Source organism: Lipotes vexillifer, unplaced genomic scaffold (genome assembly GCF_000442215.2).
Source record: "Lipotes vexillifer unplaced genomic scaffold, Lipotes_vexillifer_v1.1 scaffold1106, whole genome shotgun sequence".
Taxonomy (NCBI): domain Eukaryota; kingdom Metazoa; phylum Chordata; class Mammalia; order Artiodactyla; family Lipotidae; genus Lipotes; species Lipotes vexillifer.
Genome location: NW_006776601.1, coordinates 500082 through 525037, shown reverse-complemented (window position 1 = coordinate 525037; position 24956 = coordinate 500082). Strand labels below are relative to the sequence as shown.

The 24956-nt window shown below is 40.0% G+C and overlaps 1 protein-coding gene and 1 non-coding gene across 2 annotated transcripts in view; one reads left to right on the top strand and one right to left on the bottom strand.

Annotated features, from left to right (window-relative positions):
• Window positions 1-24956, bottom strand: part of GOLGB1 (golgin B1) — a 52341-nt gene that overhangs the window by 10575 nt on the left and 16810 nt on the right. Inside the window, exons 10-12 of the mRNA XM_007450521.1 lie at window positions 14281-19478; window positions 11498-13412; window positions 5357-5535 (exon numbers count right to left, since the gene is read on the bottom strand). Coding sequence (XP_007450583.1) covers window positions 5357-5535; window positions 11498-13412; window positions 14281-19478 — 7292 coding nt within the window. The remainder of the gene's footprint in view (window positions 1-5356; window positions 5536-11497; window positions 13413-14280; window positions 19479-24956) is intronic.
• TRNAE-CUC (transfer RNA glutamic acid (anticodon CUC)) lies at window positions 19547-19619 on the top strand. The gene has a single exon. It is a non-coding gene; the product is annotated as a tRNA-Glu (tRNA).

The following is a 24956-nucleotide window of genomic DNA, read 5'->3' as shown; positions in this document are numbered from 1 at the left end:
TGAATTGCATCTGACTTTTTTGTTTCTCTCTAGAAGTAAGGTAAAATGGTCCTTTCTTTTCTAAAGGACATACACCAATTATGAAATAATCCTGCTATGTCAAGAGGTGACTTGGATTACAGTCAGATTTTTTTAAAAAGAGCTAAAACTTAGAAACTAAAATAAATTTTTATTACAAGGCCACTATATGAAAAAGGCACAGAAATTTTCTAAAACACTTTCTCCGATATTTGTCTGTGAAAAATGAGAGAGAATAAGAAAGAAGGAGTGTAAGACTGAAAATGCACAAGAAAGATCACAATTCTTCCATAAAGCTTTAAGCCGCCATTTTGTTTAGAAAGATGGACAAGTAGTTATGGTGTGGAGAGACCCTCAATGGAGAAGAGGCACTAAGGAACAAACCTGATTACTTAAGAGAACACAGCCATAAACGGGCTATACCTCACTTACCCTTAAGTAAGAGAGCACAGGAACCAGAGCAGAATAAGCAAATCAGTAGCTACAAGTGGAAGAGAAACGTTACTGTATAAATCCAGGCTCTTCTCATAAGCCAAACCCAGTGCCATAGAAGCCTGAATGAGATGTTCCAGCTTTTTCATGTTTGAAAACCTCATTTCTCCCAAGTATTTCAAGAGCAAAAAACAAGGAGTCTTAAAGATATTCGGCTAAAGAAACTGGTCCTATAGTCAGCGAATCAAATCTGTGTCCTCATTTTCTTCTTCTAAAAGTGATGTAAAATGTCTTCCTTTCCTTCTCATAATTTACTCACATCCACTTGATATACAATTTTTCTTTTCTTCAAAACTGCTCAAATGTGGAAGGTAAAGAGAGAAAGGCTAAGAGAAAGGTGGAAAGGGAGAAAATGAGGGAAGAAAAAAATCAACAGGCCAGAAATCATTTTCTTTCTCCCTCTTTTTCTCTTCCCTTAAGGGTCAACTTTATAAGGAAAGTATCCTTTCAGAATGCCCTGTGAGGAAGTTTAAAGAGGAACAAGTGGCTGCAGAAAATAACCCTTTAGAGCCTTGCAGCCCTTCTTCTGTTTACACTAGCAACTGGACACAATATTTTTTTTAGTTCCAGGTGATGTGGAGATAATATGGGAGATGTCAAGGTGATGCTCCCATGTGCTCCCAATCACCTTTGGGGGGGCCCTAAATTCAGTGGTCAACATTAATGTGCATCTGAGGGAAGATGATCTCTTGATGGTGAATTGAGATTCTAACAGAATAAGCTAGGGCAGCTATTCCCTGGTGGAAAAAAGGATGAGGTTGAAATGGAGCATCTTTCTTCTAGGGTTCAATTCCAGAAAGAAGAAACAGAAGCAATTTGTATTCATTCCCAGAGAGCAAAAATTCAGTTTTTTTACCTTCTCTGCAATCATCCTTTGATTAAAAAAATGTGTTCTTGTATTATCTGGGGAAGTTGCCAACTCCATGGAATAAGTTTAATATATTTTCACTTATAAGAAAGTCTGTAAAGATGTTGAATATGAAAATCTTTTGGATGTAATTTCACTCCACAAAATTTAAATGACCAAATTCTAAAAAGCATTTTGCTCTATAAACCTTGCTTAAGGTTTATTTTGAAATATCACGTAAGTAAAGTACATGGCATCTAGGATCTGTGAAGGAACAAATCTCTTCTATCTACACATTAAGAGCTCTCTTAGGGATGTTACAATAATTATTTACTATATTGATATCTGTCATCATGGTAGATAATGTAACCTGGATGGGACTCTAGATTCCACCTCATATTCTCTGTATTCACTTGCCTATGTTTGTCCTGTAGCAGCAGGTGATACAAAACAGGTGCTGCTTGATCAGCAGCACTTTCCAACATGGAGATTCCCCTTTTACTATCAAACTCTGAAAGCTTTGGGTTTGATTTTACTAAGGTGGCATGTACCACCATCTTACACTAAACAGTAATAGAGTCCCAACAATGAGGCTGCAACAACAGGACCTGTTTTTATACACTGTTAAGCACTTATTCTTTACCTTTACTTTTCAGATCAAATCTGAAACAATGAATTAAAAAACCATCCAAAATTTGAGTTCCTATCATAATTTTTTCCCTCTAATAGAACATATAGCATTGTTAGTCATCTTTAAAGGAAAAGGCTTGGATTTCTAGATTCAGACAAGATGGAGTAGATGCATTTTTCCTTATTCCGCCCACTAAGTATAGATAAAAAACCTTGGAAATTATATATAAAACCAAACATAAGATGACTGGAAAAGATGGAGAAGAAGGTAGAGAAGCTCAGGACTCTAGGACTTAAGGAATGACATGGTGGTGACTTCACTGGTTTTCCTTTTTGAATTCTACATATCCCAAACTGGGTGAGGGAGGATCCAACAACTTAGAACACGAATGAGTGCCAAGAAAAGTTTGCTGTCTTTTGCCAAAGGCCCAGGAAGGGGAGGACTAGCAAGACAGAAACATTAATGACAATAACCACCCAACTGCAGTAGAACACCATGGAAAGACTACAGTATCTACCTACCGCCATTAACAAACTCCTAGTGAACAGATTAGTGTCATTCTTGCCTGGAGGTAACTAGGTGCACCTCACCCTCCCTGCTAGGTGGTGTCAGAAGAGGCCAAGTGGGGACTTCCCTGGTGGGCCAGTGGTTAAGACTCTGCGCTCCCAATGCAGGGGGCCTGGGTTCGATCCCTGGTCAGGGAACTAGATCCCACATGCTGCAACTAAGAGCTGGCATGCTACAACTATAAGATCCCGCATGCTGCAACTAAGGATCCTGCATGCTGCAACTAAAGATTCCACATGCGGCAATAAAGATCCCTCATGCTGCAACTAAGAGCCAGTGCAGCCAAATAAATAAATAAATATTAAAAAAAAAAAAAGAAGACGAAGAAGAGACCAAGTATGTACACTGGACTGTCCACCACTCTGGTAAAGAGGTTCCTCTCTCTAACCACCTTCACTCTCACCCTTGCTATGGTGTCACTGGAGACAACATGTGGAGCCTGGACATCCACCTCCACCCATAACAGACTAAAATGTTCTCCCCTGTTCCTGCAGAGGTAGTAACAGAAGAGGCCAGAGGGAAGTTTGGACTGTGGGCACTAACCAGTGGTAACAGGTGCCCCTCCTCAATCACCCTCCTGCAGTGTCAGTGGAGATTAAGTGGGGAGCCTGGACTTTCACCACTGCCCAGTGACAATGAAGTGCTGCCCTCCACACCCCTGAGTGGTATCAATGGAAGCCATGTGTGGAGCTTAAGACTTCTACTCTCACCTAACAGTAATGAGGCACTGCTCCCTGCTAACTGCAGTCTCAGTGGAGTACTAAGTGGCGAGCCTGGACTTCCTCTGGCAGTATCAGGGCACTGCCTCCCACTAGGGGTTATCAATGAAGGCTGAGTAAAGAGCCCACTGGACTTCACCCTCCTCTAGCAGTAAAGTGGCAGTGTTCCCCTTCCCCTGCTGGCATGGTGTCAGTGGAAGCCTACCAAAGATTTAAGTAAGATTGAGTCTTAAAACTTATAGGACTCCAAAACATCCAGGTTACAACTGAAAATCACTCATCATACTAAAAACCAGGGAAATCACAACTTGATTGAGAAAAGAAAATCAATAGATTACAACACCCGAGATGACACAGATGTTGGAACTATGTATATGGAATTATAGAAGTATTTTAAAGTGGCCGTCATAGAAACGCTTCAACAAGCAACTACTAACACACTGGAAATAAATGAAAACAGAGAAAGCCTCAGCAAGATATAAAGAAGATCTGAATGGAAATTTTAGAATGGAAAAATACAATAGCCAAAATAAAAAGCTAACTCAATGGACTCAATAGCAGATTGGAAGTGATGAAGGAAAAAGAAAAAATATCAGTGAACTTGAAGACAGACAATAAAAATTACTGAATCTGAATAAAGAGAAAAGTAATCAATAAATTGATTTCATCAAAATTAAAAAGACCTTCTCAATGGAAGGATGAAAAAAAAACCCTGCAGACTGGAAGAAAATATTTACAAGCCATGAATCTGACAAAATACCTGTATCTGGGGACTTCTCTGGTGGTCCAGCAGTAACGAATCCGCCTTCCAATGCAGGAGGAACAGGTTCGATCCCTCATCAGGGAACTAAGATCCCACATGCCGTGGGGCAACTAAGCCTGCCCACCACAACTACTGAGCTCGCGTGCCTCAACTAGAGAGCCTGCGTGCCACAAACTACAGAGCCCACACGCCCTGGAGCCTGCACGCCACAACTAGAGAGAGGAAAAAAACAAACGAAAAAAACAAAAACCTGTATCTGGAATACATAAAGAACTCTCAAAACTCAACAGTAAAAATTAACAACCCACTTAGAAAATAGACAAAACACATGATCAAATATTTCATCAAAAAGGACCTATAGATAAGCATGTAAAAAAAATGTTCAACATTAGTAGCCATTATGCAAATTAAAACCACAGTGGAACAGCATTACATACCTGTAAAAAACTAAAATTTAGTTACAATATCAAATGCTGATAAGGATGTAGCATTTGATATTGAAACTGGACCACTCATATATTGCTGGTAGGAGTATAAAATGATACAGTCATTCTGGAATACAGTTTTGCAGTTTCTTAAAAAACTAAACGCCACTTATTATATGACCTAGCATTTGCACTCCTGGGCAATTACCTCAGAGAAATTAAAACTTATTGTCCACATAAAAGCCAATACACAAATGTTTATAGCAGCTTTATTTATAATAGCTAAAAATTAGAAACAACACATGTCCTTCAATGAGTGAATGGTTAAAGCAGTACATTCATACCATGAAATACTACTCATCAATAAAAAGAATGAAGTATTGATACACACAATGATGTTAATGGATGTCAAGGGCATTATGCATGAGTAAAGCTAATTTCATAAGGTTGCATACTTTAAAAAATTCTCAGAATGACAAAATTATAGAGATGGAGAACAGATTAGTGGTTGCCAGAAGTTAGGGATATGGGGATGGGAGGGAGGGGAAAAGTGTGACTATAAACTAGTAGCACAAAGGACATATTTGTGATAGGGCAGCTGTATACCTTGTTGTAGTGGTAGTTACATGAATCCCCACATATTATAAAGTTGCACAGAACTATACACATACTTGAGTGAATGTTAAATTGGTGTGAAATCTGCATAAGATCTCTGAATCGTACCAATATCAATTTCCCGGGTTTGAAATTGTACTATAGTGATGGGAAACTGGATGAAGGGTACATGAAAGCTCTTTGTACTATTTTTGCAATTTCCCATAAATCTATAATTATTTCATTTAAAAAAACACAAAAAACTAAAAGAAAAGGGTTAAAAAGCAGGGATTATCATACCTGAGCTGATGTAGCTCATGCTGCCAGGAGAGGTTTTCCTGCCTGAGCTCTTCTTGCATAATCTGAAATGTTTTTGTCTTATCTTGATACTCCTGAAGTTGAGCCTTCAGTGGACGTAACTCAGTGATTTCTTGGTTAATCTGTAAGTATTGCTGCTGCAGATTCTTCAATTCCTTCAGCTTTAACCAAAAGGAAAGTAAAAGGGTGATTTCATCACATTTCATTCATTCAGCTGTAAGTCAGCAGCACCTCCCTGCTAAGTCAGTCAACATCACAACTGACTACCAGCACCTAACAGTCCACTGACATAATGGCAGCATGAATCCCTAAAATGGTGAAATACATGCAGCCAGGCTGGTGGGAATCTCCTGATGGAGCGGCCATCAAGGCTGTAGGGCCTGGCCACTACTGCAACTTCAACCCCATCCCACTGGCCCTGAGGTCCTAAGTTGACACTAGATCTACAACTCGGAGATAGGATAGACTTAAAGGACTTAACAGCTTCTTGGTGGGTGGTAACTCCCTAGAACAAGAAGTGTAAAGATAGATTGGCTTTCTATTTAGCCATATGCCCTGGCTAGGCTTCTAAACTTTCTTACATGAATATCAACCTTAGTTCTAGCTTAGCTGATGTTGATTATAAAGAAGGCATTGATGCCCAGGCCCAGTGTTAAGAGCAGTTAGAATTTGGAGTCAGCTATCCTGCCCACATAGTGTGTGATGCTATGCATGTTCCACACACCTTCTAAGCCTTAATTTCCTTCATCTATAAAATGAATGTAATTATAGTACTCCTCATAAAGATTATGAGAATTCAACGAGAAAATTAATGCACTCCAAACATAAAAGTTGGTGGTGGTGATGATGATGATGAACTTGCCTCTAATTAGCAAAACTGCCTATCTACATTCCAGATATATCTTCTAACTCTTTACCCCCAACACTCTTTAAAAGCTTGGTAGTAAGAAATAATGTCAGGACATCTGGGCAAAGAGAGAGGCCTTGAACACACATCTCTTTCACCCTCTCTGGAAACATCACTAAAGCTACAATAAAGGCATCATTTTATAAGCATAAAACACAAGAACAAGAAGAACAAGAGAGGAGTCAGCAGCAACAAATTAATTTTAGAAGCTGAAAAGGAGATGCATAAATGGTAATTGACTTAACAGATCTGGGAAAGGCAAGTCTTAAGCTGGCAGTAGGAAAAGCCAAGAACCAATAGAATTTACTCTGCAGACTCTTCAAAAGGCTCAGGAATTAACAGCACCAAGTACCTCTGGAAAAGATGGTGATGGGGGTAGGGAGGAGGAGGTGATAGCTGAAATAAGGAGGATTCGATGAAAACTGCTTGAGAACAACTACAACCCTCAGTACCATCCCAGTTCCACACTTTTTGTTACTCTGACAGACAACTAGAATTTTATTCTCTAGAAAAAGTTAAAAGAGTGTCTCTGGACTATGGAACACTAGGTACAGTAGAAGGTAAGGGTACTGCTCCAAAACAAGGGTGATCAAGTGAATGTATGCTTTCTGAATGCTTGAAGCCTTTCCCCTACTTAGCTTGAAGAGTGCTGGCACACAGGCCTTTACCGTCCATAAGGGAAATTGAGAAGACTTCTCTAGAAAATCTGACCAACCCAAGAGGAACTAAAAATATCAACATGGGGACTACCCTCAAAAAGCTCAGCAAGGGCTTCCCTGGTGGCGCAGTGCTTGAGAGTCCGCCTGCCGATGCAGGAGACGCGGGTTCGTGCCCCGTTTCGGGAAGATCCCACATGCCGCGGAGCGGCTGGGCCCGTGAGCCATGGCCGCTGAGCCTGCGCGTCCGGAGCCTGTGCTCCGCAAATGGGAGAGGCCACAACAGTGAGAGGCCCGCATAACGCAAGAAAAAATAAAAAATAAAAAAAAAATAAAAAAAAAAAAAAAGCTCAGCAAGATCACCATGCACTGAAACTCACAGCTGGTTAAGTCCCACCCACAAGCATTTTAGACTCTGCCCACAAACATGAAGAATAAACCAAGGATTAACCCTCACCTGAAGAACAGCTAACATTAGGCAGGGATAAAAAGAAACTAGAAGAAAAGTAATTCAGAAGACATCAGCAGAAGAAAGAATGTCATGTACTCAAAGACTTAAGAGAATATTGGAAATTAGAAACATTATAGTAGAAATTTTAAAATTATAAAGAAAAACTCATTATGAAAAAATTTCAAAGAACAAAACTACCCCCAGTCTTCTTGGAGAGATAAATTAAGAATATATATCCATGAGACAAAAAAAAAAAAAAAAATCTTTAGAAATAAGGAACATGATAGCAAGAATGAAAACTTCAATATAGGATTCATATGATCAAGGTGAGAAAATCTTCCCAAAGTAAAGCAAAAACAATAAAAAAGGTAAGAAAATATATTATAGAGCCAATCCAGAAGGCCCTACACCTAAACAACAGGATTTCCAGGGAAAAATAGGCAATAGAGAAAAAGGATGGGGGAAAATGGTAAAATAAAATTCAAAAGAATTGCCCAAAATTGATGAACATGACTTCTTAGATTCAAAGGACTAGACAGAATGATAAAAATAGACCCACACCAAAATACATTATCATGAAACGTCAGAACACACAAGACTAAAAGATTCTATTTACAGTTGACCCTTGAACAAGGAAGGAGTGGGGGTACCCACCCACCGTGAAGTCAAAAATCCATGTATACTATTGTCGGCCCTTCATATATGCGGTTCTTCTACTGAATATATCTGCTGTTATGCATCCACAGAGCCAACCACCCACTGATCTTGTAGTACCGTAGTATTTACTAATGAAAAAAATCTACGTATAAGTGAACCCATGCATTTTAAAGCCATGTTGTTCAAGGTCCAGCTGTATTTCCAGAGAGAGAGAAAGAGATAAGAGATGAGGGAGAGAGGGAGAGAGACAGAGGGAGAACTATCTCATATACAAAGGATCAAGGATCAGAATATCTTTAGACTCCTGAACCACAATGTAAGCTAAAAGGGAACAGACCAATGTCTTCACAATTTTGAAGGGAAATTATTTTCAGCCTAGAATTCTATACTCAGCCAAACTATCAATCAGGTGTAAGAGATAAGACATTTTACCTCCCCCGTACCTTTACTTAGAGAGCTACTGAATGATTTATTCCAACAAAATGATGGCACAAAACCAAGATGAGGAAAACATGGAATACAAGAAACAGGAACTCTAACACAGGAGAGAAATGGAGGGAGATATTCTAAGATGAAAACTGTGTCCTAGGAGTACAGGGCAACTGATTCATTTAAGAGCAAAAGAGAGATTCCAAGAGAATTTTCTTTCTGAAGACTAAATAGATAGGAATAAACATCTTGAAAAATGTGGATTAAATGGCAGTAAATCTGGCGTTAATTACATTGATAAGTACAAAGAAAACTAAGTAAGCAACAACAAAAACACAGTTATTCACTCCAGGAAAAACAAAGGTGTTGAGGAAAATAACAGTAACACATGTCTCAGGTCTAATTGCATTTGTAGTCATAAAAATGTAGACATTGAATATTGATTTAATCAAAATTAAAATTAAATTACATCAGGACAATGGGGAAGGGGTTGTATATTGAAAATGTACGTCTATACTGTGAAAACAGAGGGAGTGGGCTTGCCTGGTGGTGCAGTGGTTAAGAGTCCGCCTGCCGATGCAGGGGACACAGGTTCGTGCCCCGGTCCTGGAGGATCCCACATGCCGCGAAGCGGCTAGGCCCGTGAGCCAAGGCCGCTGAGCCTGTGTGTCCGGAGCCTGTGCTCCGCAACGGGAGAGTCCACAACAGTGAGAGGCCCGCGAACCGCAAAAACAAAAAACCAAAAAACCAGAGGGAGTAAAGAGAACTAAACTCTGTTAGCATATAAGAAAGTCAACAGCTAATGCAAAGAATGAAAAGCCAAGATGCACTATAAACATGATATTTAGCTACTGAGGAAACACCAAAATAACAAATTAAAAGGGTTGAAAGCAGATTGCCTCAGAAGAAGGAGAAACAGGGTTGGGAATGCTACTCTTTGTTTTTCTTATCAAACATTGTAGAATTTAGTGACTCATCAAATATGTGTGTATAGCTTTATCTTTTAACCCAAAACTAAAATAAAAACATATTTTTGTTTTGTTTTAAAGCAAACATATATTCTTTATGCAATCCACTCACTCCTCTAGTCCAGATACTCTAAATGTTACCTTTGGAATAGAGCAGATCATCAGAAAGCCACTTGCAGAGGTAACTTTAGTGAATTACTCAAAATTCTTTTGCTATGCACTTACATCAAGGGACAGCTAAATAAAAACCCTATAAAACAATTATTATATTTACTGTAGAGAAGTAAAGAATGTTTCATAACTTCATAGTGCCCTCCCTATGGAAACACAGAAGAAATTTCTTGCAGGCCTCAATACTTAAAGAACAACTATTCTTATCTGTTCCAAGTAGTTTTACTTTCTTCCTTTTCCCTAAAATATGGACACTGCAATTCATACACAAGGTTTTAAAATTCCGTACTTCTGATGGCTGCCAGACCTCAGAGCAAAATTAGTGGCCCATCTTTCTAATAGGATATTGTGATATCCCTTTGGGATAAGTTTACTCCTAAACTAAACTTACTCCTGGTTTAATCTTTTTCTCTCAGATCCTAATTTTCTTTTCCTTCCCAGTTCCTCACCTTATATTATCTTGAAAAACTGTTCATATCTTTATATGCTACCTCAAATCATTTTCAGACTGAAATAAGTATAGATAAACAAAAAGGCACCTCTAGAGATTTGCTCTACAACCTTTAGGTAGGAGTGCTTCATTTGATTATGGGAAAATCCTAAGGAAGTTTGAACACATATGAAAACTCCAGAATGTTTTCAGAGTTGTTTGTCATGCCCTAGTAGAATCCTAGAATCCCTTGGGTTAACTCCTTGCCACTTAGACCCTCAGACTTTATTTGAGAAACTTCCCTTTGACTAATTATATAAAGAAGAAAACCAAAGTCACCTAAGCTCCTTTCAGATCTAGCTCATCTCTTGGGTGGTCCTGAGGGAAAGGAAGCATAGTGTAGGCAGAGGTGACAAACCGCTGGCCTAGGCTGAATGTTTAAACTGATAGTGATTGAAATAAGTTATTGTGCATGCAGCCAGTGGCTGAGAGACTAGAAACTTCAATGCTCATGAGACAGACTGAGAACAAGATATGTGGAAAAGAAGATTTGATGGACAATTAACAATACATTCAGTAAGTATGCAGAAGGGCCTCAGTGGCTGTAGCAGTGACTGTATGCAATATCACTGAGTCAGACTGTCAGGCCTTCATGTGATTTATAACCCTGCCTAGGCTTTATGACTTGTTCACGGCAGATATAAAAGCCTCAGTCTCAAAAGTTCCTATAATTTCCCTACTCGACACTTTCACACAATAGAACACGACAATTTCACAAAATAGAGAAAAGTGTTTTCAGTAACAACCACACATATAGAGAATATGTATCAATTTTTGATTATCTACCATATGATTAACTACCCTTCTGCTAAAAACCATGGGAAATATGAATAAGTATAAGACATGACACATTTACCAAGAGTTTACAATTTAATTGGGGAAATTAAAAATAAGGGTATAGAAATTAAACACACACACACATACACACACACCCATATATATCAAGGCAATATGGGACAAAGGAAAAGAGAAGCACTAGGGAAGTACAGACAGAAGGTAATAGACAATCAAGCGATCTGGAAATGTAGCCGGAGGATTTGAGCTCTGGGGCAACCTTTAAAGAGTAGGAAATATGCCCAAAAAAGGAAAATGGAGAGGACATTTTGGTTCAGAGGATAGTAATGTGGGTAAGTAGATCAGTTTGTGGGTGAGTAAATCAGTCTGGCTGAAATGAAGAGGATGAGTAGAGAAGCAGTAAAAGAGGATGCTGGAAAGAGAGGCAAAAACAAACTATAGGGTATTAAATCCAGACTAAGAGGTTTGAATCGTCCTAGAATGCCCAGATAATATGAATAAAAATTTTTTAAATCATTTTCTATAAAAATGAAAATCAATTTAAAGAAAGTTTCAAAAACTCTCAAAAGAAGATTGGAAAGAGAAACCTAGATACTCACTAGTCGGTCTCGGTCATTTTGAAGTGATGACATAGCTTTTTTTAAACTCTGTACTTCATCTGGGCTGGTTGCAGGTGGGGCTGCAGACCTCTGCTTCCCTTCCTCTGACTTGTGGAATTTCTCCAGTTCACTCAACAGGTGATCTCTCTCATTCTGTAGACTGGCCATAGCCTTGGAAAAGGACTGCACTTGGTTGTAAGAGTCTTCTAGTTGTGAGGACAAGTGAAACAGTTGGTCATCTTTGGATAGAAGCTGTTGGTTAAGTTTCTCAAGGTGGGGCAGGCTGTTATCCTCAGTGGAGTTAACTGGAAATGCAGTTTTAGAAACATGTACATCTCTCTCTTTGCTTAAGAGGCCCTGCTCTTCTCTCAGCTGTGCCAACTCCTTCAGACTGGCCTCATATTTCTTTTTCAGTTCCTCAACTTCCTCATTGGCATGATCTCTACTATCTTGTAGGGAACTCATTGACCTTCCAAAAGACTGGATTTGTGCTGTAAGACCTTTATTTTCTTTGGTGACCATGAGTAACTTCTGTTCCATCTCTACCAGATCTCTTGCTAGCTCCGCCACCCTCTCTTCTGCTGTTTCAGTTTCATTTCGCATTATCCCTGCATCATGATGAAGATGCTTTAATTCTTTCTTCAGGTTATCTTCAATTTCACCTACCTTTCTGGCAGCTTCCTTCTGAACATGAACCAATTCCTCTTCCAGTTCTGTAATTCTCTTCTGAGACAAAGAAAGGGTAGTATTTAACTTCTCTACCTCTTCTTCTTTTGCTTTTAATTGGGGCTGGAATATTCCTAAAGTACCTTCTTCTTGCAAGGCTGTCAATTGTTTCTTTAGTTGGGATAGAGAAACTTTTAAGTTCTCAATCTCTTTAGATAAACCTCGTTTCTCCTCCTGTAGGGCAAGAGAGAACCTCTGCAGCTCCTCCTTTGCTTCCTCAGACTCCTTGAGCTTTTCTTCTAATTTAGCATACTCACTTTTCACCTCCTTAGTCTGCTGAAGTTGAGCTTCAAGGAGCTGCTTTTGCTGACAGTCCTTCCTTGATATCACTTGGTTCAGGTCTTCTCTATATTGGATCAGTTCTGCATTGAGCTTGGCATTCTCAGAATTGAGATCATCCATATGACTTCTCAAGCATCGAATTTCTTCCTTCAGCTTATTATTCTCAGTAGCAGCATCCTGGATGAGTTGGTCTTTTTCCAGGATCACAGAGAGATGTCGCTCTTCCAGCTGTTGGTAATCACCTACTATACGGTCTCGGTCATCCTGGAGAGAAGACATGGATTTAACAAAGGAATTCAACTGAGCCTTCTGTTGCATGTTCTCCTTTTTCATGTTTTTCAGTGTTTCCATAAGCTGATTGGTTTTGTCAACAGCTTTTTTGTTCTCTTCTTCTAAAACAGTATTCTCCTCTTCCTCCTGGGACAGTAGATTTTCCAATTCTTTAATTTCTTTATCATGCTGCTGATGCAGTTCAGCAACAGCTACTTGGACTGCCTGTTCCTTGGCAGAAAGCAGGCTTATAATCTTCTGCTCTTTCATGTTTATTTCTTCATGCAGCCTACTGGTCAGTTGTCTGGAGGCCTGAAGATCTGTCTCTAGCTGTTCATAACTGAACTTACAATTTTGGATATCAGCCTCTTGCTGCTTTATGATCCCTTCCAAATTTTCTTTATTTTCCTTATATTTTTCTAAAGAGTTATTTAAATCAGTTGACTGGTCTCTGAGAATCTTCAGTTCTGATTCCAACCTAGCTAATTCATCCTGAGAACTACGGTATAGATGTCGAGTCTCTTCTAGCTGGGAAAAAAGTTCTTTGTTTTCTCCCTGTAGAGTATCACAGACCTTCTGCTGAAACTGGACTTCTGTCTGAGCTTTGCACTCCCAAATCTGCTTGTCATGTTCAAGCCTAGAAAAAGAGAGAAGGTCATTAATTACAGATTTCAAGGGAAAAGTACTTGATGCCTAAGGAACACATACTACAACATGTACTCAGATCTACAAGTGAATAAATATTCATAATTGAAGGTGTTCATCTTTTTAATAAAGAGGTATTAGCTCTACTGAATGTTCTGTATTAAAGGTATATTGCACCTAAGAATTCGTATAAAAATAAACTCCAAAGTATGTTGCTAATTTAGTGACATGACCTTGGACACTCTAAGGAGTGCCCCCAATTTTGTTTTTGCTCTAGACAAGCTGTTGTCTGGCCCCTTAATGGATTAATCTTGGTATGAGAGGCAATGAGGAGACCTGTCTCAGAGCAGAAGGATCCTACTAAAAATGAGAATACAAAGTGTGGGGGACACTGTTGTTTCCTGAGCTTGAAAAGTGATATAAAATTGGAGTTTGAAGAAAGTAACTCTAGCAGGCATATGCAGTATGAATTGATGTGGAATATGAGGAAGAGAAAAGAGGAGATCGTTTCAGAGGCTAAGGCAGTAATTTGAGAGTACAATAATATGCACTATGGTAAAAATTCAGACAAGGATAATGGAAATGAGAAGAAAGGAAGAAATCTAAGAGATCTCTCAATAGAAAGATGGGTAGAGAAGCAGATGTAAATTTTTCATGTTAATACAAGTTGTAGCAGAAAGTCATTTGCAAGTCATTTGCAAGAGAGCGAGAGAGACAGAAGTGAGAGGGAATACATCTTCGGGGAGAATTTAAACCAAAATCAGTCCCATAATATTAAAGGGAATAGAAGTAGTTTAAATAGAGACTTCCTTTGCCTTCAATTGCCTTTGGAAGAGCAAAAAAAGTCATTATTAATTTACCTGGAAATGTTGATCTTCAATTCCTCCATGTGGATGGACATCTGCCTAAGCTGATCCTTTAGAACACTGAAATTCTCTTCTTTAAGTCTAATTTCTTCTTCTTTGGTTTGAATAGCAACACTGAACTTCCTCTCCCATTTCTTGGCTTCATCTATCACCCTGTCCCGATCATCCTGAAGGGAAGACATGCTCTTAGTGAAAGCTGCAAGCTGGGCCACAGTACTATCCAAGTTTTCCTGAAGTTGCTTAACTTCCTTGTCTTTCTTGTTCAAAGTAACCTGAATCTCTCCAAATGTCTCTTCTAAGTAGACTTTTTCTCTATGCAAAGCATCCAGTTTCTCTTGCATATTCTTCTTCTCTTTCAGGTGTTTCTCCTCTACCTGCTCCAGTCTTCTCTCAAGATCTTCATCCTTTTGTTTCATTTGGCTTTTAACTGATTCTTTATTTGACTGAAGCTCCTTTTTCAACTTGAAATTGTCTGCTAGGACCCTTGCTGCTTCACTTTGAGTGTCATCTAGCAGTACTTTGAAGCTAGCTAATTCTGTTTCTGCCTTCTTGCGATGTTCATTGGCTTGAGCCAGATTTTCTTTGGTTATTTCCAAATCTTTCTGGGACTCAGTCTGAACAAATTCTAAGGCCTTAACAGTTCTCTCCAGAGCACTGATTTTCTCTTGGTACCTAATGCAATCCTTCTGCAGCTGCTTTACTTCTTGCTGTTTTTCTTTTAACAGCTCCTGAAGTTCCTTTGCATGACTTTTATTGCCAGGCCCTTTCTGAGCACCTTGTATTTTCTCCATATATTCTTTTCGTATTTCTGATTCCACCTTAGTTTTCTCCTTGACTAACTGCTGCTTTTCTTCTTCCAATTCACTCACACACTTTTTAAGGTTCTGCATTTCAGATTCTAGTAGCTCATTTTTGATTTGGGCATCTGTAACATCCTGATAATAATTCCCAATGCTTCCATTAAGTTCTGCTAATTGATTCATAAGCCTCTCTTCCAAATCATCTTTCTCTTCCTCTGCTGTCTCCTTTAGCTTGGTAACTCTGGCAAGTTCTTCTTGGATTTGCTGATTTAATGAGTTTATTTTGGTTACTTCTTCCTGAAGCATTCTTAGTTCACCATCCTTAGCTGATATTTGACTCAATAAAGCAGCTCTCTCATTTTCTAAAGTCTGGCTAAATTCCTTGTCTTTCTGCTTGTCCTCCTCTAATTCAGTGATTCTTTCTTTGAGCTGATCCATCTGCTGTAGGTAATTATTAATTTCATCATGTAAGCTGACATTCTCACTTATATCAGGCTTGGCACTGTTCTCTGAATGAATGGATTCTGAATTTTCAGACCTTGGGTTCAAACTTGGAGAGTTTTGCTCATGGGCCTCACCTGGAGCAGACTGGGTTGCCTCTTCAGTGACAACCATCCGGTTATCATGTTTCTCAGTGGCCTCCAGGCTAGCTTGTTTGGATACATTACCTTCTATCTGATGCTTTAAATCCTGAACCTCTTCACTTAAAGAGTCCTTCTCCATCATTAAAGCCTCAAACTCCTTAGAAAGGGTTTTATACTCTGTTTGGACCCTTTCTAGTTCCTCCTTCATGTCAGAATTGGAAGAAAGAAGTGCTTCCATACTATCTTTAGATGTACCTCCTGCAGGGTGTACCTCTGCTCTAAGCCTCTCATTCTCTTCTTCCAACTCTAGGATTTTCTGCTGTTTAGATTTAGCAAACTTTCTCATCTTTTCTTTCATCTCCTCCATTTCCTGTTTAGCTTCCTGCAACTGCTTTTCTGTTTCTTTCTTGTTTCCTTCTGTGCTTCTTAACTTGCCGTATAGTTCTTGCTTCTCTTGCCTCACAGTTTCTACCACATGCTGAATCCTTTCTGCCTCATTACTAACATTCTCATAGGACTGCAGAAGAATTTCATATTCCTTTTGTAACTCTTTGTGTTTCTCTTGCCACTCTGTGCTTTCTGCAATCTTAGAACATTTCAAAGATTCAATTTCTTTCACTAAGTTTTCCTTGTCTTCAGTAAGACCCTCCAGAGCTAATTTCAGACTTTGACAAGAACCATTGAGACTTTGATTTTCCATTAAAGATATGTCCATTTCTGCAATGAGTTTGTCTCTTTCTTCCTGAAAAAGAGCTAACTTGCCTAAGAATATATCTTTCTCCTTATTTTGAGCAGAAACTTGGTTTTCCACATCTGCCAGAGACTTGGTGAGATGTTCAATGTTATCTCTGGCCAAAGACAACTCCTCTTGCAGACGTTTGTTTTCTTTTAGTACTTCTTTTCGGGAAATAAGGGCAGCTTGCAGTTTCCTCTGTATTTGTTGCTTTCCTTTACTTTCTTCTCCAATCTCTTCTGGTTTCTGCTTCATTTCACAAAGCTCCACCTGTAACTGCTTTATCTTCTCATCATGTTCTTTGGCTTGCATTTCCAGTTCTGTATGCAGAGCCTTCACTAAATCCTCTTGTTCTGTTATCTCTGTCTGTACTTTAGTAAGGGCTGTTTCCTTCTCACTAAGCTGTCCAGAAAGGTATCTAACTTCTTCTTCTTTTTTGCTTATGAGTTTTTGCAGTTCATCTAGTTCAGGCTGTAATTCTCTTAAATGTTCTAATCCAGTGATTTCTAGTTGACTGCTTTCCAGTTGTTGCCTCAGGCTTTCTGCGTGGGCTTCAGCTTCATGGGACGCTGCCTTCAGACTTTGGATTTCTAAATTCTGTTTATTTATCTGCTCTTGTAACTGAAATACCTCTTCTGATTTTTTAGTCAGCTCACTTATTGTAGAGCTAACCTTCAACTCTAACTCTTCTTTCTCAGCCTCTATTTCTTTCAGCTGTGTCTTAATCTGGGCAATAGCAGTATTGCCCTGCAGACCATTTGTATCTCCAGGATGAGAAGGCCAGTCTGGGCACAAGTCAGACTCTGAAGCCAGTTGAGCAGGTTGCTGCTCTGTGGCTTTGAATAAAGGTTCTTCTAAACCTTGAGTGGGAGAACCTGGAACCTGCTGGCCACTGCCTGGGAGTTTTCTGTCCGAAGATTCCTTTACTTGAATCTGTAGTTGCCTTAGTTGGTCCCCAATATTCTCATTTTCCTTGCTTTGCTCATCAAACTGTTCTTGCAAGCGATTATAGTCATCCTTCTGTTGCTTGAGCTCCTCCCGAAGATGTCTTTCTTTCTCCTGTGCCTTTTTTAGAATCACCTTGCGAGAGGTTAATACTTCCTGTAGCTTCTTTTGAAGTTGCTCCTTTTCTTTTTCAAGGTCCACTATTTTTTCTTCCAGTTCTGGTTTCCAGTGTTCTCCACTACCTGCACCAAGTGGACTGATGGCTGCTGCTACTTTTACAGGTGCTGCTGACTCTCCATCACCTGCATCCTTGTTACCTGTGGTTAACTTTTGGATAACTGTTTGGTTTTCAATGATTTCTGCTTGGAGCAGATCTATTTGGTTTGTCTTCTCTTGCAAATTCTGATTCATCTGTTTGACCACAGCCTGTAACTGTTCTTCAGCTGCTGCCTTTTCTTCCAAATCCTTCCTTACATGCTCTAGTTCCACTTCCTTCTCAGATATTACCTGTTTTAAAGATATTACCATTTCTATTTCTCGGCACTTAGAAGTCATACATTTTTCTGAGTCCTTTTTGCTTTCTTTATCTTCCTCCATTTCCCTCCTCTCACTCTCACTGAGTGGGGTGTCTTTCCTGGGTTCATCTTTCACTTTGGCCAATTCCTCTTCTAATCTACTGACTCTCTGTAGAAGTTCCTTTCTGTTAATAAGAGCAGCCTGGAGCTTTCTTTTTCTCTGCTCACTTTCTTTCTTTACAAGGTCTAATTCATACTGAAGTTCTTCTTTACTTAGCCCTACTGGGTTCAGCTCATCATAATTCTGTTTAATGCCAGAAACAGTTTCTTTATCTTCTTCCACCTGCTCTTTTTTGGCCTCTTCAGCTCTGGATAATAAATTCAGCTGTTCTTTAAGAGTCTTAATTTCAACCCCAAGAGAAAACTTCTCTTCATTAAGCTGAACCATTTTCTCCATCATACTAAAGCTGATTTCTGTCACTTGCTGATCCTTCTCCTTGATGGTTTGTTGGAGGATTTCCACATCTTTCTTTTTCTCTAGTAAGAGTTGGTCCATTTTTGCTATTTCAAGTTCCTTCTGTGAAAGAGCCTGTAAAAGTTCTTCCACCTTATTTGAGATATACCTCTCACGGTCTGCCCCCTCGAGCACTTCACTTTCCTTCTTCTGCAGCTGGCTCTGCAGGCTTTTGATCACTGTACTCTGCTCGGAAAACTGAACCTGCACATCATCAAGTTCGTTCTGTAAAACTTCAATCTTTACATCTTTAGTTTTGGCTTCTATGCTGAGACTGTGGATCTGTTCAGTGAGCAAGTTGTGATGAGCAGTCTGGCTTTCATAGTCAAGTCTTCTTTGCCTTTCTGCTTCTGCAAGGTTCACTTCCAGTTGCTGTACCTGAGCCCTCAGTTCCGTTACCACACTAAGTTCCTTCACCTGAGAAAGAAGCTGGTCTCTTTCTTCAGACAAAGCAGTGAATGCACTATTGGTGTTTTCAGCATTTTTCTTAAACTCTTCAATCAGCTGGGTTAGGCTGCCTATTTCCTTAGCTTTCTCAACTAAATTTTTCTCATAGATCTCTTCTGCTTTATGAAGGTTTAGCTCAAGCTCCAAAATTTGAGCTTTTAGCCTTTCCAATTCATCCTGGTGATACTGACAAATACCTGATACCATAGAAGGGGATTTATCATCATCCTGCTTTGCTGATTTTAATTCCATTCCAGTGTCACTTAAAGATATTTCCTCAGATGTTCTGTGTTGGTATTTGGTGCTCATCTGTTCTTCTTTCTCAGTTGTTGGAAGACCTCTCTCTTCATTTAGCATGGGGGGAAAATGTTGCCCTGTATCTTCAAGCAATACTGTCATTTTAACTGGAGGTATTCCTTCACTCTCTGTCTGTTTCATTTCTTTTTGGTCAGGGACCTCAGGGTCACTGTCTGCCCTTTTGTCTTGAAGCTGCAACTTAAGGAATGCAATCTCCTCTTGGGCTTCTTTCATTTCCAACAATAAAGTGGATAGTTCTTTATGCTTCTGAGAAAATGTGTTCTCCAGGACATCTTGTCCACTTTCCTCAGCAGAAGAGCTGCTCTTGTTGAGCCTGGCAATATCAACCATGCTCATCTGTTTTAAAAAAAAGAAAGAAAAAGCCTCAATCAAATGTTTTATAGAAAAGAGCCTAAGTAGGGACTTCCCTGGTGGTCCAGTGGTTAAGACTCCGCACTCTCAATGCAGGGGGCCCAGGTTCAATCCCTGGTCGGAGAACTAAGATCCCACATACCGCAACTAAGCCCTCACGCCACAACTACTGAGCCTGCACACTCTAGAGCCTGTGCACCGCAACTAGAGAAGCCTGCGTGCTGCAACGAAGACCCAACGCAGCCAAAATTATAAATTAATTAATTAATTAATTTTAAAAAATTAAGGGAAATACACCTAAAAGAAGGGGCCAGTCTACAGTATGTAGATGACATATTAATATGTAGTTCCCACCATGGAGGCCTCAGATCAGAATACCATTTAAGTCCTTAATTTCCTTGGGACCCAGGGTTACAGGATCTTTCAGAAAAAAGCACAAATCTCAAAGTAACAAGTTAAATATCTGGGATATATTATAAACCCTGGAAGCAGACAGCTATCTGCAGATAGAAAAGAAGCTATATTAGAACTAAGCACCCCAAAGACCAAAAAACAAATCCTCGTACTTTCTTAGGCATGGCAGGATTTTGCGGAATTTGGATTCCAGGATTCAGACTAATGGCTAAGCCTCTATATGAAGCCACTAAAGGCCCAGATACAGAGCCATTACTTTGGACTGGGGAACAAGAAAGGGCTCTTAATAAGATCAAACAGACCCTCACCAAAGCTTTTGCTCTGGGTCTCCCCAATTTAAAAAAGCCATTTATCTTGTATATAGCTGAAAAACAGGGGACAGCTATGGGAGTCCTTGTACAAAAGCTAGGAGAAGTTCCTCAACCTATAGGCTATTTTTCCAAACAACTAGATTCCATGGCCCAAGGTTGACATGGCTGCTTCCGGGCGGTAGCTGCCACTGCTTTATTAGTGGAAGAAGCTAACAAGCTTACCTTTGAACAGCCACTGGAAGTCCAGACCCCTCATCAAGTACAAAAGATTCTGGAAATTAAAGGCCACCATTAGCTAACTGGAGGCTGCCTTACTAAGTAGCAGGCTTTACTCCTTGACTCCCCAGAACTAACCCTCAAAACTTGCCACACCCTCAATCTGGCTACTCTAATGCTGGCTGAAGGCCCAGAACTAACACATTCCTGCCTTGAAACCCCTGACTAGGTTTATGCCTGTAGGCCTGGTCTAACAGACCAGGCCATAGAAAACCCTGAGGAAGAATGGTTTACTGATGGCAGTAGTTTCATTAAAGATGGAGTCAGGAGGGCAGGGTATGCTACTGTGAGCACTTATAGTGTTATATAAGCAAAACCTTTGCCACCTAACACTTCAGCCCAGAGGGCTGAGCTAATAGCCCTAACTTGAGCCTTAACATTGGGGGAAGGAAAATTATAAATATATATACAGACTCAAAATATGCCTTCTGGGCTTCCCTGGTGGCACAGTGGTTAAGAATCCGCCTGCCAGTGCAGGGGACACGGGTTCAAGCCCTGGTCTGGGAAGATCCCACATGCCGCGGAGCAACTAAGCCCGTGCACCACAACTACTGAGCCCACTGCCACAACTGTGTTATATAAGCAAAACCTTTGCCACCTAACACTTCAGCCCAGAGGGCTGAGCTAATAGCCCTAACTTGAGCCTTAACATTGGGGGAAGGAAAATTATAAATATATATACAGACTCAAAATATGCCTTCTGGGCTTCCCTGGTGGCACAGTGGTTAAGAATCCGCCTGCCAGTGCAGGGGACACGGGTTCAAGCCCTGGTCTGGGAAGATCCCACATGCCGCGGAGCAACTAAGCCCGTGCACCACAACTACTGAGCCCACATGCCACAACTACTGAAGCCCGCGCGCCTAGAGCCCGTGCTCCACAACAAGAGAAGCCCACGATGAGAAGCCCGCGCACTGTAACAAAGAGTAGCCCCCGCTCGCCGCAACTAGAGAAAGCCTGTGCGCAGCAATGAAGACCCAGTGCAGCCAAAAATAAATAAATAAAATGAATAAATTTTAAATATATATATATATATGCCTTCCTTGTTTTACATGCCCATGCAGCTAATCTGAAAAGAAAGAGGACTTTTAAATGCAAAAAATTCCACTGTAACATATGGGGCTGAGATATTACAACTCATAGAAGTGCTCAAAAATCAACACTAGTAGAAGTCATTCACTGCTGTGGGCACCAAAAGGAAAATTCTCAAATTACCTAAGGGAACAGGACACATCGGGAGGCAAAGAAAACAGCCCTGATGCCCATACCAGGTAGAAACCAACATTGAGAATATCTGACAACAAACCACCTGGTTTCAGCAGACAATTAACCACCAATCCTCACTATTCAATATGGGCAGAGAAACTGAAAACTGGTTCTCCAGTTTGTTCTCTTGGATACCACAAGGTATAAAAAGCTTTCTGGGGCTTCCCTAGTGGCGCAGTGGTTGAGGTCAGCCTGCCGATGCAGGGGACATGGGTTCGTGCGCCGGTCTGGCAAGATCCACCTGCTGCAGAGCGGCTAGGCCCGTGAGCCATGGCCGCTGAGCCTGCGGGTCCGGAGCCTGTGCTCTGCAACGGGAGAGGCCACAACAATGAGAGGCCCGCGTACTGCCAAAAAAAAAAAAAGCTTTCTGGCAGGTTTTTGTTTTCTCATAACCCTTTTCTTTTCAGTCATACTGATTTAGACTATATTTTGTCTAGTACTCTGTTGTCTTCCCTATTGTTGGAAACCTGTGACTAAGACTTTTCGGTCCAAAAAGGAGACCTAGGACGAACAGGTCCAGACCTTCCATTCTAAAAATAGAGAAACATGTTGAACTTTAACCCCAAGATTAACAAAAATATACACCCAAACAGAATGGCTTCTTGGCAGGGGCGACATTGCCTCCCCTGTCAGGTCAACAGTTAAGGAAGCCCTCCCAAAGTAACCTGGTTCCTTCCCTTCCTAGGGCCTTTAATGGCTATTGTTGTTTTTCTCCTTTATAGCCCTTGTTTGTTTAACCTTTTGATTGAGTTTGTGTCTTCTAGGCTCTGACAATTTGAAGTAAGGCTCATGATGGCTCAAGGAATTCAGCCCATTCCAGCAGAAAGTGGCCCAGGTCCCACAGGTCCTTGGGACAGTCAGCAAGAGACTTCTATACCTCTAGGGGCTAGGGTCTGTGGCCCCTGTCCCCTTATGCAAGAAGAAGTTTCAGAAGAAGAGACCTTCGGTCCCTTACCCCTTAAGAATAAGGGTGTAGAGTCTCTCAGCAGGGGATGAGACAGGCTGGGACCTGGGACCCTTTGCTGCAGTGCTGCAGTGCTTGCACCTGGACAAACATCTCTTCGAGCAACAAAATACAAAGAAACTATATGGGACTAAAAATAACTGTGTGCATGTGCAGTTGGGGCAAATTCGGGACCCAAAAGATAAAAAGAGACCAAAAACACCCAACTGCCACTTTTGAAGACCTTGGAGCAAAAACAGGGTATTGGGAGCAAAAGCAGGGTACTGAGCATATGCCACAACACCACCTTAGGGGTGGGCAAACCACCTAAGCCACCCCTCCAGCAAGATCCCTGGACACACCCCTACCCTCACCCCATATAAGGAACAAGCTTGCCTCCCCTCAGGGATCCAGCCAGCAAGGGAACCTGTTACTTGTTCTCACTTCCCCTTGTTGCCCCAATAAAGCCTTGCCCGAAACAAAATATGATAGAGGCCTAAGAATTGGCTAGACTAGACTAGAAAGCTCATAGACTAGAAAGCTCATAAATAGACCTATTAATCATTTGTTTTCAACATAGGTACCAAAGCAATCCAATGAGGAAAGTAGTCTTTTCAAGAAATGGTGCAGAGACAATTGGATATCCATATAGGGAAAAAAATAAAACTTGACCCTTATCTTACACCACACACAAAAATTTACTGAGGTTCAGAGACTTAACTGTGAAAGCTAAAACTATATAGCTTGTGGAAGAAAACATAAGAGAATATCTTCATGACTTGGGGTTAAGCAAAGGTTTCACACACAGGAGAAAGAAAATTATAACCAGAAAAAAAATGATAAATATGATAAATAATAGACTTTATCAAAATTTTAAATGTCTGCTAATTAAAGAACATCATGAAGAAAATGGATAAGAAGCAAGCCACGGGGACTTCCCTTGTGGTGCAGTGGATAAGACTCCGCGCTCCCAATGCAGGGGGCCCAGGTTCGATCCCTGGTCAGGGAACTAGATCCCAAATGAATGCTGCAAATAAGAGTTCACATGCCACAACTAAGGAGCCAGTGAGCCGCAACTAAGGAGTCCACGAGCTGTAACTAAGGAGCCCACCTGCCGCAACTAAGACCCGGTGGAACCAAATAAATAAATAAATAAATATTAAAAAAGAAATTCTACTTGTAATAAAAAATATTCAATATGTGATTTTCAATTTAAAAAAATTAAAAAAGAAAAAGAAGCAAGACACAGCATGGGAGAAAATATTTACCAAACATGCCTGATAATAAATTGGCATTCAGGATGTATAAAGAATTACTACAACTTGATAAATAGGCAAAAAACTCAATTTTTAAAATGAGGAAATGACATGAACAGATACTTCACCAAAAGAAGATATACAAATGTCCAAGAATCTCAAGTAAACATGTTCAACATCATTTGTCATAGGGGAGATGCAAATTGAAACCACACTGACCTACCACTACACACCCATTAAAATGGCTAAAATTTTAAAAATTGATAATACCAAACCTTAGAGAAGATGCAGAGCAACTAGAACTCTCATATATTTTAGGTGAGAGTATAAACAGTATAATCACTTTGGAACAAGATCCGGCATTTCCCTATAAAGCTAAATATATTCTTACTCTATGGCCCAGAAATTCCTCAACTAGCATTTAATGAAGACAAATGAAAACATATGTCCACACAAATACTTGTACAAGAATGTCCATAGCAGCTTAATTCGTAATACCCAAAGCATAAAAAGACCAGTTATCCATCAAAAGGAAATTATAGCACAGTCATGCAAAAGGAAAATACAGTATATTCATAAAATGGAATACTTCTCAGCAATATAAAAGAATAAATTATGATACATACGATAATATAAATGAATCTCAAAATATGCTGAGTGAAAGGAGTTTTCTACAAAATAACACAAATGTATGATTACATTTAAATGATATAAAACATGCAAAATTAATCTACGGTGAAAATATAGAACATTGGTTCATCTCTGGAGGGGAGGAATGCGGTTGAATGCAAAAGGGTACTTTGTAGGGTGATATATCTTGATAGGGATATGGGTAACGCATTTGACAACACTCAATGAATGGTACACTTAATACCTGTACATTTCATGTTTTGTAAATCTCACTTCAAAAGAAAAAGAACTATAAACAAATATTAAAATCTAGTCAATGATATGCATGCCGAAATATTTAGAGAAAAATGTACTGATGTCTACAACTTAC